General features: G+C 39.9%; 1 protein-coding gene and 1 long non-coding RNA gene across 2 annotated transcripts; one reads left to right on the plus strand and one right to left on the minus strand.

The window, feature by feature from the left end:
• Positions 1-5,332: 5,332 nt before the first annotated feature.
• On the minus strand, positions 5,333-12,617 carry snw1 (SNW domain containing 1). Its single transcript, XM_004083355.4, has 14 exons — positions 12,491-12,617; positions 11,915-12,068; positions 11,679-11,840; positions 10,567-10,662; positions 10,314-10,420; positions 9,253-9,357; positions 8,919-8,988; positions 8,749-8,814; positions 8,521-8,637; positions 8,291-8,432; positions 7,956-8,058; positions 7,618-7,735; positions 7,327-7,490; positions 5,333-5,914 (listed from the first exon to the last, which is right to left on the minus strand). Exons 1-14 carry the CDS (start codon positions 12,502-12,504, stop codon positions 5,722-5,724), a joined length of 1,611 nt encoding a protein of 536 aa, XP_004083403.1. The 5' UTR covers positions 12,505-12,617; the 3' UTR covers positions 5,333-5,721.
• Positions 12,618-12,717: 100 nt separating this feature from the next.
• On the plus strand, positions 12,718-15,832 carry LOC111947077. Its single transcript, XR_002872876.1, has 2 exons — positions 12,718-13,324; positions 14,730-15,832. It is a non-coding gene; the product is annotated as an uncharacterized LOC111947077 (long non-coding RNA).
• Positions 15,833-19,347: the final 3,515 nt, after the last annotated feature.

Below are 19,347 nucleotides of genomic sequence, written 5' to 3' on the forward strand. Positions count from 1 at the left end.
ATTGGAATAAAAGACTATTAATAATGAATATATTGTTAAATCAAGAGTATAATAGTAGAACAGAAAGCATCTGTTTGGTCTCATAGAGTGATAAACTCGCCTTTTCTTCCGTGTTACACATTAACTGCTTTGTGTTACTCTTCAGAGTTCAGTAAATCAGAGTCGAGAGGATGTGATTTTAGCAGAAACAGTAGAATTTCCTGAAATCTGTAGTGGATGTGAAGGCTTTTACTTCCTGCTATCTTCCTGTTTGTCGGGTGTGTTCTGCTGATGAAAGGCCTGCCAGCACACGCTTTGCTTTGTACGTGAGCAACTCCACGTTAATGTCCCATACATATGCACCCTGCTCGGCTCACTATTTGCATGTATTTGGTGGTTGGAGCATTATTTCCATGCAGGCTCGTCAGGTTTTCTGTCTTGGCTCCACTCGATGGCACTGTTGGGCTGCAGAACTGTAATCACAGGAAGCTGAGGAAGAACTAAACTGGTCTGCGACTCACCAATGAAGACACTGACGGTAACATCAGATAGTGTCGTTTTCCAATTAGCTTTCAACCTTTCTCTCAAGGCTGCAACCTTGAGTTACTCCCACTGAAGGATTTTCTTTAGTAACCCATGACAATCGAGCTTTAATAGGGTCAGAAAGGGGATCAGAAAGGAAAATAAACTTGCTCACCCTCAGATAAACACAATATCATTCCAATAATCCAAAGACACTGTACTTTTAGTGTATAAGAAGACAATTTAAATAAAGGTTTTATGGTCCTGTGATGGATAAAGGAGCATCTGCACACTCCTTAAATGGGACAGGAGATGCCAGACGTTGTGCTCCTACATGGATGCTGCAGAAACAGGATTTCCTAGTCACCATTTCCCAGAGTCCTTGTTGTTGGTTGGCGTTGTTTATTAGCCTGGATTTCCTTGGAGAAAGCAGAACAGGAAAGAAAAACAGTAAGATGATGGGGAAAAAAAGATGGGAGAAGAAGGAGTTGGAGAGATGAGTGCTGCGACTTTGTAACATTTTTTATTGTGGAATTTTTTTTATGGAATTTCATTCATACATGTTCTTAACATTAAAAGTTGAACAAAGCTTAAATAGTAATAAAAAAAACATTGTAAAACAGTTAAAAGAGTAAAAAACTCCCTTTCAAGAAATCTATGATTTGATGCCTAATTATTCTGTTTGACACATTTTCATATGGATTTAAAACTCTGTTTGTTTGTGCATTATTCTTGCTTTGATTGCTTGAAATAAACCATTTCCAATCCAATTTCAAGAGTTTTATAGGGGCAAAACAAAGCATTGTCTCGTGTTTTTCTCTGCCACTGTGGTACAGAGGTAGAGCGGTCAACCTCCGATCAGAAGGTCAGCTTTCACCTCCACATTCTTTGTGGTGGTCTCATCATCATCTTGCATAGCAGCTCTGCTACCATCACGGGTGGGCAACCCCAGCCTCTGGTCTAGGGCCAGTGTGTCCGCATGAATTCCAGATTATAATCTGGATTAGGTGCGTCCAGCCGCTTAGACTATGCCAGAGCAGAAGACAAGCGGGAATGCCGCCTTCTGCCCCCAACTCAAGGTTGGGAGAAGTTCATCCAAAAGAGGCTGAAAAAATTCACTAAACACACAAAGGGAGGTGGCAATCAGTTCTAACAACAAAGAGAAACTGGCATGGTTCAATAGTGACAGCCTCCAGGCATCTTTATTAAAGAAGTCTCCCTAAAATTTCACACAAACATGTTTTTGAAGGCACTGAAGGATTTACAAAGACTCCTTTTCTAATGAAATCTCCCATCTAATGCAAGAGAATTTCCATTTTACAAATAAATGTAGTTATCTAACCAAACATAATTTCCCTGTTGAGAGGAATCCTTATTACACTATCATAATTGCTGCATCTTCATGTCACAACTGATGCTCTTACCATAAAATTTAGATAGTGTGTCATTTGCTTTTAACTGAAGATGCGCTCCTGCTCTCTGTTGCAACTCCCCTGCCTTGATGTCATCTAATGAAATCATCAGGAGAATCAATTTCTCCTCCTTTTTCGTCTGGCAGCATAAGATCCATCACCACAGGAAGTGGAGGTAAGCAGCCATTTTTTATACTTCAGTGGCCTCTAAATGCGTAAAATAACAAATGATGCAATCACAACAGTACACTAGTAACCTTGTAAAAGGGGGATATTAAGGGACGCTCTCATTGGTCAGAATTATCTCCTGCACCGTGCATGTGGGAGTCACATCGATTATTTATATCAGTAACAGTTTTATCATTCTCCAAACACCTGCAACAACAACACAAATGTTGCATACTGCAAACACCGAAGTGAGAACGTCAGAGATGGACTCAAAAATGACAAGATCCTCCTTTTGTTGCATCATCGACGCATGAGGAATGCAGACGACGTTTTTCCAGAAACTCCCCTGGAAGGTATTTTGCACCAAATGCTGGAAAAACACAGCTGTCGATTCCTGAGAGAAAATCTTTGTCCCACTCCGATCGTCTTTTGATCTATTTTCAAAGCATTTTAGTTATGATTATGCAGTTTTCAGGCTAAATTAAAAAAAAAAAAAGTTGTTGGCAGGACTGTTGGCACAGAGGAACCCACCTCCCCTTGCTGAGAGCTCTCTGTTCTAGCTCTGCTTCTAGCTTACAGCCCCTCACACCACCAGTCGAACATTTCCGGTGCAACAAAAATGGCGGCCAACATTGGAGATACAGTTTTGAGCTACATGCTATCTCCGACACGGAAAACAAAGACGCAGATAGAGCAGGGAGCTTGTGGCCCGCCCAGTGTATTTTCTGTCACAAATAAGATTTTTTAGATCTTTTTTATATCTTTTTCAAATTACATTCTTTTCTTCTGCTCCTGATTCACCCCAATGTAAATTAAAAAAAAAAAAAACAACTCAAAAATTCTTCATTTTCTTAACATATGTCCTCCATCGTCAGAAAAATACCACAAGAATACGTTTAAAAACACCCAAAACACAATTTTCTTTAGAGTGGGTCTTTAAAGCCCCCATGGTTCTCCAGCACTGCAGACCCAGTTGCCCCAAAGTAGGCTGCACATTTACGGACACGGCCATTAGAGATGGTTACACCTGTCTTAATCTGCCCTCTGTAAAAGATTATCCTTATTGGAAGTCAGTCATGGGAGGATGGATTCTATGTGGGATTCCGCTAAGGCAGGCGTGACAGACAGATTGACAGGCTGACTATTTCACAGAGAGCAGTAGACTCTGTCCAGCTCCAGCTTGCCTCCGTTGTGATTAATGAGCTTTGGCTATATTGTATGCACAGGTGAAAAGCTAATGACTAGAAGGTGATTGAGTGGCAGTGGGAAGACAGGCTGCTCAAGTGTGAGAAAGTGCCAGTGGATTTGGCGCATTTTAATTGCAAGGCTGTACTCGTACGTCTCGCGGGACTGAACTAAAATCTGTTCAAGTTTGGCGCCTTTTCAGGGATGCAATAAAAAATTAGAACAAATATTTGAAAGGATGATTCTTAGAAATTATTCCTTAGGTTTATCAGCTCTATTTTAAAATGAGCTAAACCTTTATAAAGAATGGAACACAGCAGCTAAGACTGTTTTCAATGACCTAGTTGAACTTTAATGCGGTGAGTTTCTAAAACAGACTTTAAATTCAGCAACTCTTGAAAAAAGAAAATCCCTCTGAGATGGATGTGTCCATTTCCATCAGGTCCAGATCAGCTGCGATACAATTATTCACCAAACATATTGCTTTTCTGCCTCGGGATATAAGAACGAGTGTGGAATGACACCGTAAATGTCCTAAATAAACAGATCTATCGTTTTTCGCATTTCATTACAGATGAAAAAGATGTGCAGCAACAACTCAAAAGAGTTTATTATCCCTTGGTTGTTGTCTTGCAGAGCAGAGATAAGGAGCTATCCATCATGGAGCTCGTCTACGGCTTGAGGATTCCATTATGGCCCAAACAATGTGTTCAAGGTTTACATGGAGAAGCCCACAAAGGCAAAGCCAAAGAACCAATTTCCCCTTACCTTCATGAATAAAGAATCTCATTCATCTTCCTCTGTGCACATTTAGAAAGGCAGACAACAGCTAAGCGGAGACTCATTATCAAGCTGTCTTCAGCATTTCAGCGGAAAAAATCCCCAGTTGATGGAAGCTTCTCTGCAGTTAGGAGATAGGAAATGTGGAAAACAGGAAAGCTCAAATCAATTGTGTTGACTTCCACTTTTTGACGTTTTTTTTTCTTGGTTGCTGCATAAATGTTGTCTTCCTAATGATTCGGTTACTCTTCAGGTGGGATTTTTTTCCCTAATTCATTTGTTCGTTTAATACCTGCAGGATGGACCAAACTAAAACGCCTTTTAATCTCATTAACTGCTTTCTAAACAGCTATGATCCACATTTCTGCAGCCGGAACGGTTCCACGTCTGAGTTGGTGGTGGCTGTGTGACATTTGGCCTCAAATTGCTCGTCCGTACACTCATACCTGGCCAAAAAAAGGGATTCTGATAACACAGAGCGGACCAAAGCAGGACACAGATGTCCTGCTTTGCAACAACTAAGGAAAAAGTAGACGAACAAAAAAAACCTAGAGAAGTGAGTCCTCTAACTGGAGACTGATGTGATGAAACATAGTTTATAGCTGTTCTAAAATCTAGATAAAGCCACCCAAACCCCGGTCATGGAACTTGGCTTTTGGGAAATCGGATTTATGCTGAAATATATTTAACTTCAACCTCTCTTGACTATTCTGTGAGCAGGAATGCGCTGCTCTTATTTCTAAAAATGCAATTTGAAGCTCTACATTTCAAAGACGCTGGTAAAAAGTTGATAAAATTGTGTATATCCCCAAAAAGCTCCTAAAATTGCCCTAAAAAACATGAATCTCACAGACATAAAAGCTGTCAAAGCCCTACCGGGTACGACTGAAAGATCGTTCTGTGCCGTTTCCCGAGTGTGCTGGGTCGTGTAATGCCACGGTGATTATTTTCCAAAGCGCGGGGAAAATAAAACTGTCAGGCAGCATAAATCATAATTAAGTGAAATTAATGGAACCAGCTCGGGTCTAATCATCACATAAACCACAGAGGCCGTTTTCAGTGAAGAAAAAAATAAATAAAATAAAAACTTCGCTCTGAGAAATTGATGGCAGCTCTGAATGCATTTCAGGTTTTTAATCATCTGTGTTAATGGGCTGCATTAGGCAGGAAATTATTAAAATAATGGCAATCTTACAGGAACAAACTGACAATTACACAACTAATAAACTTTGCAAAACTTGAAAGCTTAGTTGATAAGAGTGAAGCACATTTATGAAGCACACAGGGTCTGTTCCATGTACAGGATTTATTAGGATTTGTTTATGATCTCCATACGGTCCATGTATGTTATGCTCAAAAACACAAAGGGCTTAAATAAAACGGCTAATAAAAAGTAGAGCAAAATGGGAGGAAAACAAGCTATTTAACAGTAACAATAAAGGTTTCTGCTGCTGCAGTTTGCCGTTTTGTGAAGCTGATTTTAACAAGCTGATGCACATCTGCTGCAGTTTTTGTGACCATACGGATCAAACTGGGAAATCTGTGGCGGGGAAAATGGAATCGATTCTACAGAAGCTTTTAAATTCTCTCATACAAAAAAAAAAACAAAAACCTCTTTTTCTTTTCCTTAAAAAGACAACTTTACACATTTCATCCCGTGCTGTGAATGGCGCTCTCACTCCTTCCTGCGTTTCTTGTCATGGTAGTCGTCTTTGGAGCGGTTGCTGGTGGACGGCCTTTTGGAGCCGCCGTGCTGCTTCGCCTGCTCCAAGAATTTGTCCAGACCGAAAGGATCCTCCTCAAACTGGACCGGGCCTTCTCGCCTCTGTCCATGATCGGCACCAGAGAACTCTTTGTCTGGAGCAAACCTTGAATTACAGCACATTGTTAATCGTTAATCACTCGTTTCTATAATCCTTTATAAATTTACTGACAAAGTTAAAGTAAAACAAAAAAAAAGTTTTTTTTTTTTGCAATTATCCTTGACCCAAAAGTATTTGTATTAATTTATATATCTTTATGCAGACCTAATTTCCTTAAGAAGCATTCTAATAACTCCTCAACCTAGTGGTGCGTAACCGTTCTCAGGCGACGACCCGGTTTAATGTCAGACAATCTTTTCGGGTCTGTGCGAAGATGAAGAAGTAAAGTTCATCTTCATCCCCAAAACATCTGCAGCAGGTTTTAAACTTTAGTCGAACAATAGGTTTCGAGCAGGAACCATTTCGGTGTGATTTAGATTTTCTCCTAACCCATAACTGTCAAAGTGGAAGCTACAAAATCAGACGCCAACTTCAGCCGTGTCCAACTTTTAAACGTCCAAATATCATCCCAAACATAAATCCACTATTTGAACAATTTTATTAGCAGAATCCTCGTAACATTCGACAGCCGATTGCCTAATATTATACATTATTATTATGGTCTGTGGTAGGCCTGCACAACATACCGCAAATTTATCGTTATCGCGACATTAAGCTGTGCAATATCCATACCGCAAAAGACGGCGAAAATCGCAATAAATGTTTACCTTAAATGTGCTAAAACAATCTCATGGCAGCTTGAAATATTGAACAAATGAAATAAATCCCTTTATGCATTTAACCAATCGGAAGGACCCGTTTACACTGTTGATCAATCAGATGAGCCCTTTTATGTTTGATGTTTGGTTGAAATTCCTGGTTTTTGTCTGTTAAACGCAGAAGTCTTTTATTTTGAAGTCAAAGGCTCTTATTCGGGTTCCTCACTGGATCTTATCTATAACAAATGTTCCAAGTACTTTTTTTTCCAGCTTTTAATTTAGCGAAGCTGCTTTAAGAAAGCAGCGGATGTATTTTCCACACGTGACCGAGCGACTTGAGTGACGTGTGGGAGAATCCTGTGGTTTTCCAAAATAGAACTTACTTCAAATCTAATTATAAATAAATTGGACAAAAAATGTGGGATGTGAGGTTTTTTTTTTCTTTTTTTCCTCTGTAGCAAGTGTTCTACAGTTGGGGACCACTACCCTAACCCGTTAAATATCAGTTATGCAATGTTAAAAGTAAGCTAGTATAGACTTATTTAAATGCACTAAATCATCATTAACCCTCCCATTTGTTTCAGGACTGATCCTCCTGAATCAATCTGACAATACAAAAAAAGTCCCACCAAACATTATTTAGATTTGATTATTAACGTCCTTATGAATCATTTCAAATATAAGTGTATTTTTAAGCTAACGCGTGATGTTTTAATGAGGATAAGTCGCTGTTCAAACAGTTTTTTTAAACATATCTACCTGTTGTGTCGCATTAGTGAGTCAAAGTCATCAGCGTAGGTATCTTTATCGATGTTCTTGCTGGGCCTGTAGATGTTGGAGGCCATGTCTCTGGCGCCGTGGAACGGCTGGTCGTACACATTGTACGTCTCGTCTTCACCGCCAGCGAAGCCGCTGTCCATACCCTGGGAGGGGTCAAACATGATCACTTTTATGGGACAACATGCTTCTTCATTTTAAAAGAACTCGTCTTTTATTCAAATCAACATAACATGCGTGAGCGTGCTACAGCCGTTGCCTAAAGGGATTCACCTTATTCTGGTTGAAGAGCCGCTGATCGTACTGAGCCTCGTTAGAGATCCGAGGGTTGGGTTTGCCCAGAGCGATCAGCTCACTGATGTCTCGGTCTTGATCTCGCTGCAGCTTTGACCTGAGGCGGAAAATACGAAAAGACATCTATAAACAAAAGTCAAAGCAGCCAAAAGGAGAAATAACGAGAGGAAAATCTTGTTCCATCATTAATAGAAAACTCATGTAGGTAAATTAACTTTCATTTGGCATTTTATGATATGACACCATAACCACATCCTGATCCTCGTCTTGCATGCAGTCTAAGGAACTCTCTACAAAGCAGACATGGGATCCAGAACCTCTTATCCGGAGCAGCTCTGGAGATGTTCCTGTTGTGCTGCCTCTCTTTTCTTTTGTCATGGCGGATCATGTCGCGCTCGCCGGCCTCGGCGTCCTCGTCACCTGCAGACGGTAACCGTGATAAAGGAGGGTGGCACAAAGAGGAGAAGAAGAAGAAGAAGAAAGTGGATGTAAAGTGTTTCAGTACGGGTGAAATGAATCATGGGAGTTAGAAAATACTAAGACAGTAAGTCATCCAGGATGGAATGTATATGATGGAAGATGTTTGCAACAAACATCTAGAAAAAAGAACAAATTTAGAATAAAAATAAATAACAAAAGTTCCAAAGGTCACCTTTGTCATGTTGATTTTTGATTCCTGCCCTTTGTTCTCGAGCCTTTTGAGCCAAATCCCTCAGCTTCTCCTCCTTCTTTTCTTTTTCCTTTTGAGCAATCTTCTTCTCCACCTGGGCCCGCATCTCCACTGCCTCTCTAGCCTAAAGGACACAAAAACAGATCTCACTGAAGATAAATGTGCAAACTTGAAGGTGTGTCATTTAAAAGGCTTAAGTGAGGATCAGCTACCTTTCTATCAGCAATGTAAAGGGCCTCGGCCAGCTTGGCGAAGTTTTCGTTGATGTGAACGGTTTGCAGACCCCTTCCGTCTGCAGCTAGACGTTTGTCCAAAGGGATTGTGTAGCCCTGTGGGAAAAGAAACAAACGAGCACAAAAAAATAAATACTTTAAGGTTCCAGGTACAGTTAAAAAATAATGACATCTTGCATAACAAGGAATCGACTGGATGTGAGTCACCTTAGCGTTTTTCCAGTTGGAGATGCAAGGAGGAATCTTCCACTCCTGCTGCTCCTTGACTGTCATCTAGAACAAAGTGAGAAGGATGTTTTTTTAAAAACATGGTTTTCTTGTATTGTGCAGCATGAAAACACAGACACCAAACGGCTTCTCTTGTTTTCTCAGACTACCTTTCTGCTGGGGGAGTGCATGACGGGTGCCGGGGGCGACGGAGGCCCTCGAGGAATCTTTTTGTTGATTCTGAAACAGAAGCAGGAAATTCAATCAACACTTCTTTGGCTTTCAAACACTTAAAAGTAAACTCCACCTACATTCCTGGATATGTTTCACTTTTTAAAACGAATATTTTATTAACTCTGCTTTATACATAAGGGAAGAACTTTAAGATTTTATAAACTTTTTCCAATGACAAATATTTATATTTGATGTAATTCTATTTCATTCCTAATAGTGACGTTCCCCGAATGTTCTCGGAAATGCAGCCGAGGCCGGACCTTCACTTACTTAAAGCGAGGAGGTTCCATGGGGTCTTTCTGCATTTCCACCATCCGGATCACCCTCTGTTTAGCCCCCGAGTTAAAAGCCACGCCTTGCTGGGACGGCGTGTACCTAGAAAAGGGAAAAAAGTTACTTTTTAGTGAAGGGGATTTTCAGCATCTGAGTCCATAAGTCTTGTCTCATGCAACTTTAATTGGTGAAATGTTAAAGCCAAGCGTCACATGAATACATTTGTTTGATTTTTTGCAAACCAATGAACAGACAAGAAGGTTATAACAGAGTAGTTTGTTGCTTGGACCGTATGTGAGGTGGTGCAAATGGCCAGGAGGCTCTATTTCAAAAATAGAAAAAACATTTGCCCCATCAAGTGGAATTTGTAGTAAAGCAAATCAGTGACTAACTTAGATCTGTACTAAAATGGAAGCCATCTTGGAACACAATACAAAAAGTACTACACAGCAGACATTACACAACAGTTCCTTCAGGACCTTGATGACATTTTTGTGATTGCTGAGGCACAAAATGCCTAAAGCTGTGATATTATATAATAATAGTTCTCCACCAAAAGCTGTAGGAGGAGAAATATTTGAAAAGTTGTTTATTGAAGGGGATTTTATTTAACCCCATGAAGGGTAAATCAACATCTCCATATACTCTCTACACAACTTTCAGTCGTTTTCTGCAAACGTCAGGTGGAAAGGTTCTCGTCAATCATCGACTCGCTGGTGCTTCAACGCAACGTTGAAGGAAACTTCCAGCTTCAATATTTGCAAAATGTTGTGATAGACCGACTGTTCAATACTTCCTTTTGTTGTTTGATATAGTTCCAGAAGTAAGCATGTTCGATTAGACAAGAGATGTTTATGCTTCAGCCTCTACGCTTGATTGGTGGAGAAAGTGTTTAAAATAAGAGCAGCTGGCAAAAGTAATTGGGCAAAAACGTCGCAAGAATTGGTTGAATTCATGTGAACTGGTGTGATTGCAAAATCCAAGAGGATCTGATGGAACAACAAAGAAGTCCTCGATCTAAAATAGAAGTACTGTTTATGATTCAGGTAAATTGCTACCTGATATATTGTGCAGGAGCGAGTTTGTCGGCGGCCCGGACAGGCATGGCTGCAGCAATCTTTTGCGACACCTGCTTTTGTAGAGCGGCCCGAGTCTTCTCAGTCAACTGCAAAGAGCATCCATCCCCAACCATGAGAAACTACACATGCTTACAGTAATTAAAAACAATAAGTAAGGGCACGCTGAAAGACAATTTCACCAAATCGGATGAATGAATCCTGAATGTCTGCACGAGCCCGAGCAGCAAATTACCTCTTCTACAGCCTCCTCATCCGGCTTCTGAAGGCCTGAAGCGTCTTCATTAAGAACTTCTTTTGGGAGCAGATCAGTGTACTTGCTGTAAATCACCTACAAAAATCAAGAAGAAAATTATAGAAATAATCTCACTCAAAATTTACCAATATGGCAAAACATGCAGACTCATAGAATAGGATAGATTGTGTAAAGCTGCGTTTACACTAAATGCCATTTGCGCATTAGGAGTGTCCAGTTTTAATGTTAGCTTAACGTAAAGAAGCAATCAGATTTGATTTTGGAGCTGCACACCAGTCTGGCAGCCGCGCGCTTTTTTGGCTGTTGCGGTGCGTCAAGAGTTCAAAAATATGAACTTCGGCAAACAAGATGCGCCGCGTCAACCAATCAGGGACTCCTCTTCGGACCGGGATGCGTTGAAGATGTTATAAGTGGATCAAGACACACAAAAAAAGGTCCTGAATGCAGAACAGAAAGTCGTCAAACTGGGTTTCCCTTTCAGGAGCAGATGTGGGAGTCTCTGGATGATCTCATTGATCAAGACATGGAGACGTGCCTATCGACATTTTTGTAGAGCTCTTCAAAGTAGAAAAACGTGATATCTCAACATCATCCCTGTCTGCAGCAATGAGGCTAAAACCGTTTGGCGGTAGCTCCTCCCACATGCGTCTGGAGTGTCGTGTATGAACACCAATAGAAATGTAAGGATCAAACATGGTTTTTACAAAAAACAAAACACTATAGTGTGCATTTTTTTTAAATGACAACCAAACCAAGCTGTATTACCAAAGTTAAGATTAGGTCCCACATTTCTGTGGAGATTCTGTCATCCAGAACATCGGTTCTTCAGCTGGACTTTTAGAGGTCAATTTAGAATCTGTCAAGTCATATAATGAACCTCTCATGTTAGTTTGATAAAGTTCATCGTGTCTTGTATTATTAACTGACTTGTTGGTTCTTTTTTATGTGAAAAAATACAAATAAAACACAGCCGTGTCTGATAGGAATAGAACCAAGAAGTCAGAACCTCTCATGTATTTGTGGACACTAAGAGCAAGAATAGGGTTTTAAAGCTCCTCACTGACTGCCAGAAAGAGGAAAAGCTCAAGTACCTTATCCTTAGCCTGTCCTTGTCTGGCAATGGCATCATATTTGATTTTCCCTTCTGCGTCCACTTGAACTGCCAGGGCGTTAGAGGTCTTCTTCTTCCTGCCCATCTCCAGAGGAAACTGGGCCACGTGAATCTCTGGAAAAGCCCCGCCATCTCCGAAGTCCTAGGAACACCCAGAATGTTTTGTAGAAATGCGAAACTAGGCAGTGAACCAATGTGTAATCCATTGAAGTGCACCTCAAATGCACGCGGAACCCAGCCTTTTCTGTGTCCGTAAGGAGGGGGTTCTTTACGGGACGCAACCAGCGCAGTGGAATAGGATTTCTGGGTCCGAATCCGCTCTTCTGCTTCCAGCTGGTCCTGAGACAGCTGGGTCGGTGCCGGTAAATAGCTGTGCAAAACAGGTCCACATAATGCAGTTTAAAGACAACTTAGCAAGTCGCTGTAAACGCGGATCAGCGTGAAACGACGTCAAAGTAGCAGGAACAAAAACTGCAAACCTGAAACGTTAATGCAGGTAAAGAGGTTTATTTAACACGATATCAAATACATGTGTTTAAGTAATAGATTAAACAAACAAGCTAACTTCAGAAACGGTCGTTTGAGGGTACAAGCTAATGCTAACCCCGTCTCACTAGTTAGCACTAGCTAGCATTAGCTAACATCATAAACACAGAAAAGAGCGAAACGTTTAAAGTTTAACTAAATATTTAACGTTTAATATTAAACCAAATAAATGTATAACAAACACAGACAGAAACTCCGATCGCATTTTGTGCCTTATTCGCCAAAAGGCCTCACTTAGAGACTTACCTCGTCAGAGACATTTTCCTTTCTTCCTGAACTATGAAGTGAGCATGCGCAAGAACAGGCCGTAAGCGAAAAAGAGAAGAAGGTTGCCAGGTTTGACAATTCTAAGCTCTAATACATATCAAACCATGTCCAGTTCGATAAAAACAAAATAAAATAAAAGTACATACTCGTTTTACAACATTTTATTTGTTATGTTAACTTGTTAAGTTAATTACATAATAAAAGCCAATGCACACAAAAAACAGGCTTTCACCCACCCAATGAAAAAAACACGAAACTTTATACATACACTTGTGCTTCCCACATTTTTTTCTAATTATTAAAAAACCCTATATGTTGTATTGGCCAATCATCTATTCATCTATAAAATAAAGTTATTAAATATTTAAAATAATTGAAATAACACAGCCTTTATATTTTCTATGCATACAAATTTGGACTTGCTTTACTTCTGACGGCCGCTTATCCAAATTCCTTTAAAAATAAATTACACCCTGTACCAAATAAGATCTTCTGGCTGCATCATAACTTATAAACTATAAGAACTTTGTCTCTGAACAGCAACTACACAGTGTTGTGGCGCAGAGGATCAGAAAAAGAGCTTTAAGGCTTATTTGAAAAAAACAAAACAAAAAACACTCAGACAGTACACTACAACTCTTATTATTATTTTGTTCCAAACTTCACATTTATAATTTCTTCAAATCATTCCCTTTTTTTTTTTAAACCTTAGAGCCACAATGGATGGACATGTGGCTCCATAGCCTCAGGTTGCAGATCCCTGCCCTGGACTCAGCAGGCCAGGTTCCCAATGAAGAAACACGGGAGTCAAAGGTAAAGTTAAGAAGTTAAAGCAACATTTAAATTACACAAAAAACAACAATAGAAAAATAATAATTTTATAAAAAAACAAGGATGACAGAATAAAAGAATGATATGCTTGAATAAAAAAAATGCATAAATGTTTTTATAAATTACATAAGGATACTTCAGATACATATTTTGTTACTTCAAAAGAGGATTTTTTTTTGGTGGATGGAAACTTCCTCCATTTCCTTTGGATTGTTTTCATATTTAATAAAAAGTATCATTCATATTCAGGAAGAGACTCAGACTGCCAGAGAACTTTTGCTGAAACAGAAGGAAATCCCTTAGGATCTAATAGAAAACAGGTAGCCACCTTATTAAGTCCACTCATGGATAAGTGATTTCATATCCTGCTTTCATGCAGATGTTGCGAGTCTAAATCCTTTTTCTGTCAATCTTAAAGCCTAAATGTATATTAAAGCCTGTGATCTGTCAATAAGGTTTTTCTAAGATATCTAGCAGTTTGCACTGCTGTCGTGCAGAGACACGAATCCTCAAAATCAATGAAATTCTTTGCCTTATTTTTATTTCCCACCAGCGAATGTTGTCTCTTGATTTCATTAAGTTTGTTCCTCTTCATTTTGGATCCCATATTTATCAGGATTTTGTTCTCTTTGGTATAACTTGAAATTATAAACAAATGCGATCAGGAAACAATGGGGTTGATTTACACTTTTGCACAGGTATCCCTGAAATTTAGCAGAAAAGTTTGAACATTTTTTTCTGAAATTAGGGATCAGGGTTACCTCGAAACCAACAATTTCAAATCCTGACACAAAATCCCGCCGAATTTAATCCCAAATCTAACACATCACCGTAAAACTGAAAGAATATGGCATCCATGAATAATAAAATAAAATGTAAACAAACAAAATAACAAAAACACACAAAGCAAGTCAACAAAAACTCCAGATATTAGAAATAATTTTTAATCTTACCACATTGTAAAAAAAATAACCAAAATTAACTATTTGCTTTTCTTAATTAACTAGCGTTTTTGTTTTTATTTTAAACTGGAAATGTCCTCAATTTGGTTATTTTCCCCCAGAATTTTTTCAAAAAGTCAATCAACACTTATATAAAAGATAGCATTTTTTGTTTGTTAATGTGTTCAAAAGAATCTAGAAATGAATAATGAACCAGCCTTTTGTCTGTATGTCAATCTTATAAATTGATGCTGGAAAATTTTAACCTCCTTTTTATATTTATGATGCATTAATGAACGTTTTACCAGATAATCCCAAATGTGCAAATTGAGTGAGTCTTGTTATGAAAAGGGGAAGTCATTATTTTAGATTTTTTTCTCTCCTTCCTCGTCTTTCTGTCTTATTGCTGTATTATTTTTTTTAAAACTTTTTTTTCTCTTTCACAGCTCATTGCTGGGTCTGCCTGCAGGTAATGCTCACCTACAAGAGATGTCTGAATTCAAACACTGTAAATGCTGTCTGTCACAGACCCATAATTAATACGCTCAACTGTAAATAACAGAAACAAGGTTATGTCAAAGGCGTGGATGCATCAAACTTTTTTTTTAAATCTCGGTGGTTGACAATCACATCAGCTGTTTACTACGATGTAAGAATGAAGCCTACCCCTCCATTGTTGTTATTTAAAATTGAACATGAAAGTTTGAAAAGGTTTTTAGCCTTGAAATGTTTGGTATAACATAAATATAGCAAGAGTTATGATATATTTTTAAGTGGAGCTTCATGTGTTTTTTAAAAATTATTATACAGTTTTTATCTTGTTTGTCTCTACATGTTTGATCTGTTTCTTATAAAACATAAAAACTGCTTGATTACATTTTTTCTTGTCCATTTTCAGCTCCTCCCTGCTGGAAATGATTCCTGTCAGATTTATGTTTTTAGCAATAACCGCTGGCACAGATTCAAAGTAGAAATTCTGAAAACACATTTAAATAGAAACTCATGTCTGCTTTTTGGGAAAAGATGGAAAAGACTCAGATTGGTTGTCAGACTGTCTGCCGCCCCTCTGTTTTTTTTTTTAAAGGACGTCCACACATCAGGAAGGATGACACACAAACACACACAGGGAAATACTCCTGAGTATTTTTACTGTAAGCACTCGTCAAAGTGAGTCAATACCATTATGGGATGTATTTTCCTCATTGTTACCCTTCAGACCTTCAGCTCATCTCATACAGCTTCTTTACCATGTGCCACCTTAGATTTTGGTGAGTTGGTCTATTACCTGTACTCCTCAATCGTCACAGAAGGTTACGCAGTGAACATCGGCGCTGCAGCTGGTAAATCTGATTGTATTATATGACCTTCTCTGCACCTGGAAAAACACCATTTGTAAATCCGGTGGACAGTGTGCCTGTTGGTAATCCCCGACTCCCTATTGATCCATAATGCTCCCCTATACCTTTAATGCCTGTCCCTGGCATGCTTTCTTGGCTGTGCACAAAGATTTAAACAGTAAGTCAAATCAGATAACTGGAAGGATGGAATATTTAGAAGGTAGAGCTATTTTAACAGCCATTATATGTGCCCTCTCAGTTTTTTGCACCAACCTTAACCTTGCTGTAGGCACGGGGAATGTTATCAGACCTTAATACTCTACTGTCAGCCTCGTTCAGTGTTTGTTTTTATCAGGAGTCTAGAAAGAGACGGGACCAAATAAGGTTAGCAGAAGGATTGCAGCGTCTGAGGCCTTGTATTTCCCGCAACAAGGTCTTAAAGAAAAGGGAGCCCCTTTCAGGTTTGTCTTTACAAGAACACCTCTGTAAGTAAAAGAAAAGAAGCTTTTTCTGTTATAATTGCTTCAGAAAGTTGATGATTCTGTGAGCATATGGAGGTTTGAGGGAGAAGTCTGACATCAAGCAGATTTATTGACACATTTTTCATAATGCATGTTGATGCAAAAAGGGTAAAATGTTCCTTAAATGAAATAAAAAGAAGATTGCAATTATTTCTTCATTAGCCCCTTCATCGTCTAATGAACCATGTCATGAGAGTGTGTTCATGCACCAGATGGCGCCGCTGCTCAGTGAAGGATGAACGCACTTCCACTGTTTTACCAGACAAAAAGCTGCAGGTGTTTCCACAGGTCTGAGCTCTGCTCTGCTGTGTCTGTTTTGCATGAAAATGAGACAGGCAATGAAAGGAGATGTCTCACCCTCGTGGGCGCCTGTGTATTATCAATGTGAGTGTGCACATCAGCAAACTGTGCCAGGAAATGCACGACATGATGGAGTGAGAAGGAGGGTGCCAGCAACAGCCAGTCAGCGCCTCTTTACATCTGCAGGCGGGTTTTCTGAGATATGGTTCCCCCTTCTCTGTTTGGATTGTCTCCATTTTGGACAACCTAATCCAAGTGGTGGGAGAGAAAATGAACTCCAGCATCTCTTGTTTCCCCTCATTTGGAAGAGATCCTTAAACTCCCAATCAGCAAATAAATTCTTAGAGAGCTTGTTACAGGCAGAGCAAACAAAATCTCATTAAAAATTTCTCAGCGCACAAACCCTTTCCCCACATCCTATAAACCCAGTTTAGAGCCACATACATACTTGTTCTGTTGCTGCTCAGCGTGGATCTGACCTTGAAAATGGGGATATGCATGCAGAGCCAGTAAAGGCGGCAGCACCCAGGGCTGATCTCCGGAGCCGGCTGCTCGATGAAGGGTGCTGATAACGAGCCGCAGCAGCATCTCCAGCAGTGGAGATATGAATCGCTCCAGATTTCAGGCCCCTCTGTAAGCAGGGAAGGATTTGAAAAGCAACACTAAGCACAGATTTGCAGTTCAGCCTCATTTTCTGCACCTCTTGATGTTCATTCCGAGGTAATAGTTCACTCTGAGGGAAAGGGAATGTGAGTTGTGCCGCACACAGAATAAAAAATCGGTTTTATCATAAACTTTGCTGTATGTGTGCAAAAAGATTATAGTATATATCACAATAATTCTCACATTTTAATTTAAAGAGCATATGTGTCTTTTGTATAATTGCACCTGTAAGCTATTGTTCAGCAACCAGTTTGGTCCGAACAGAGCCGTGTCAGCAAAACAAAAAGCACCTTGGTGTAAATGTGTTGCTCAGGTGTCTGAAAGCACACCTCTCTGTGGTCTTTGAATGCTCTTTAAATAGCCAGTCAGCCTTTGTAAAACACACAGCACAGACCTCTGGTGAATCAGACAGCAGCTACTTGCTGGCATGTTAAACAAGCCGTGACCCTGGTGAAATCTCAAAAGCACTGAGGTGACGTAGCTGCTGCTGCACCACAGACATGCAGGGGACTTCTCTAACCAGTCTGTTTTCCAACAGAAGAATTTTTATTTTTCATTTTTCTGTCAAAGGAGTGAAAAATTACCCAGTGGCCGCCTCGCTTGCAGTATAGTCTTTTACAGGCTTTTGATAGTGTTTGAGGTGAAACGGTCAGTTCCAGATTGTGTCCAAAACTGTTCATTTTATAACTTTAAAATATTATATCAAGAAATTCCTTTTCTAAAACTATCAGTTCATTTCAAAAATTGGTATAGAAATCCAAGCTTGAGGACTAAAGGTCTCTAGTTAGCATGCAAAAACCTTATTTTAGTCATATTTCATCATTAAAGTCAGTTGGTCTTTTTTTTTCAATTCAAAAATGCCAAATATGAAAAATAGATAATTAGAAAACGTCTATAATCCTCTGTGGCGAAGATGCAGAAGATATTTCCTTTATGCGACTCCAAACATCAAGGCTGTAGTTATGCAGGATTCATTGCTCACGAGAAAAGAGCACCACCATTTCAGAATGGTCTGAGGCTCCTGCAGCCCTTTTTCTTTATAGGTTTCCTAATAACATTATAAAAACAGAGAGGAGCTGCCAGTTTATAACATTTATTGGTGCTTTCCTATCAGTATGACCACAGAATAGCTTGAGGATTGATAGAATGGATTGTTTTATCTTTGTGATCCTGCAAATCTTAAGTCTTAGTCACACTCTGACAGGGGGATTTAAGGTGTCTGGAGGGGAAAATATAGGCAAACCTGTGCACAGGTGGACTGCACGAAATATCAAGGACGTAGACGGCTTGGTGAGCCCAAAGAGTGAAACTGTTCATGCACATTTTTTACTTTTGACTGTTAGCGACAGATTGTAGCAAACGCTTATACAGCATGCAAGGATAAGTAAGGGGGAAGTTGGGCAAGTAATTGAAAATTACCACACGCACGACAATGGCATGTCCCATTTTTCTGACGTCCCTTAAGGTGGCCACATGAGCCCTAAGGGAACTACAAAACAGACCTTAAGATGAGGCTGCTCCTCTCTACAACCCTCCACAGGTCTGGACAACCCAGAACCTGCAGCATGTAACTGCATGAAATGTACCCTGGGCTCACACTGCATCACACAGCTCTAATTAAGCTTTACTTAACTTGAAAAGTGTGACAGGTACTCACACGACATCCAGTGCTCCGAATCCGTTTTGTTGGCTTCAAAATTTGGCCGCAAACTGGAGCACTTGTGAAGTGCATCTGCTACATTTTTCAAAATAAAACCAATTTTCCGCTGTAATCACTATATTTTCATTGTGGTGTAAACGTTACATAATTTCCGCTGACACAGGGTCACAAAGTGTGTGGTAGTGCGTCATATTGGTCATTTAAAACCATGGACGACGAGAGGTTGATCACAGAGGTCCAGAACTGTTCCACCCCATCCAGCCTGGCCAAGTGGGCCCCGATGGGCTGGCTTGCTACTCTAGCCAGCCACCTGGTGGACAACATAGCTATCAAGCCAGCACCGTGAGTGCCTACTTAAGCCAATGTGGGCAAACACAGGTGGGACCACCAAGGGAACTTCAGACAAACCCATTTGGGGCCAACTTTTTAACCACATGGGGCCCACTTGGGCTTGCTGGCTGGAATCCTTTATGATACTGCTTATCCTTATAAAAAGGATGTACAGCCTATAATATTGGCAGCCATCCGTAGCCAATATAAGTCATCTGCTGTAAACAGTCCAGCTCTGGTGCACCGGAGCTGG

Source organism: Oryzias latipes, chromosome 24 (assembly GCF_002234675.1).
Source record: "Oryzias latipes chromosome 24, ASM223467v1".
Classification (NCBI taxonomy): domain Eukaryota; kingdom Metazoa; phylum Chordata; class Actinopteri; order Beloniformes; family Adrianichthyidae; genus Oryzias; species Oryzias latipes.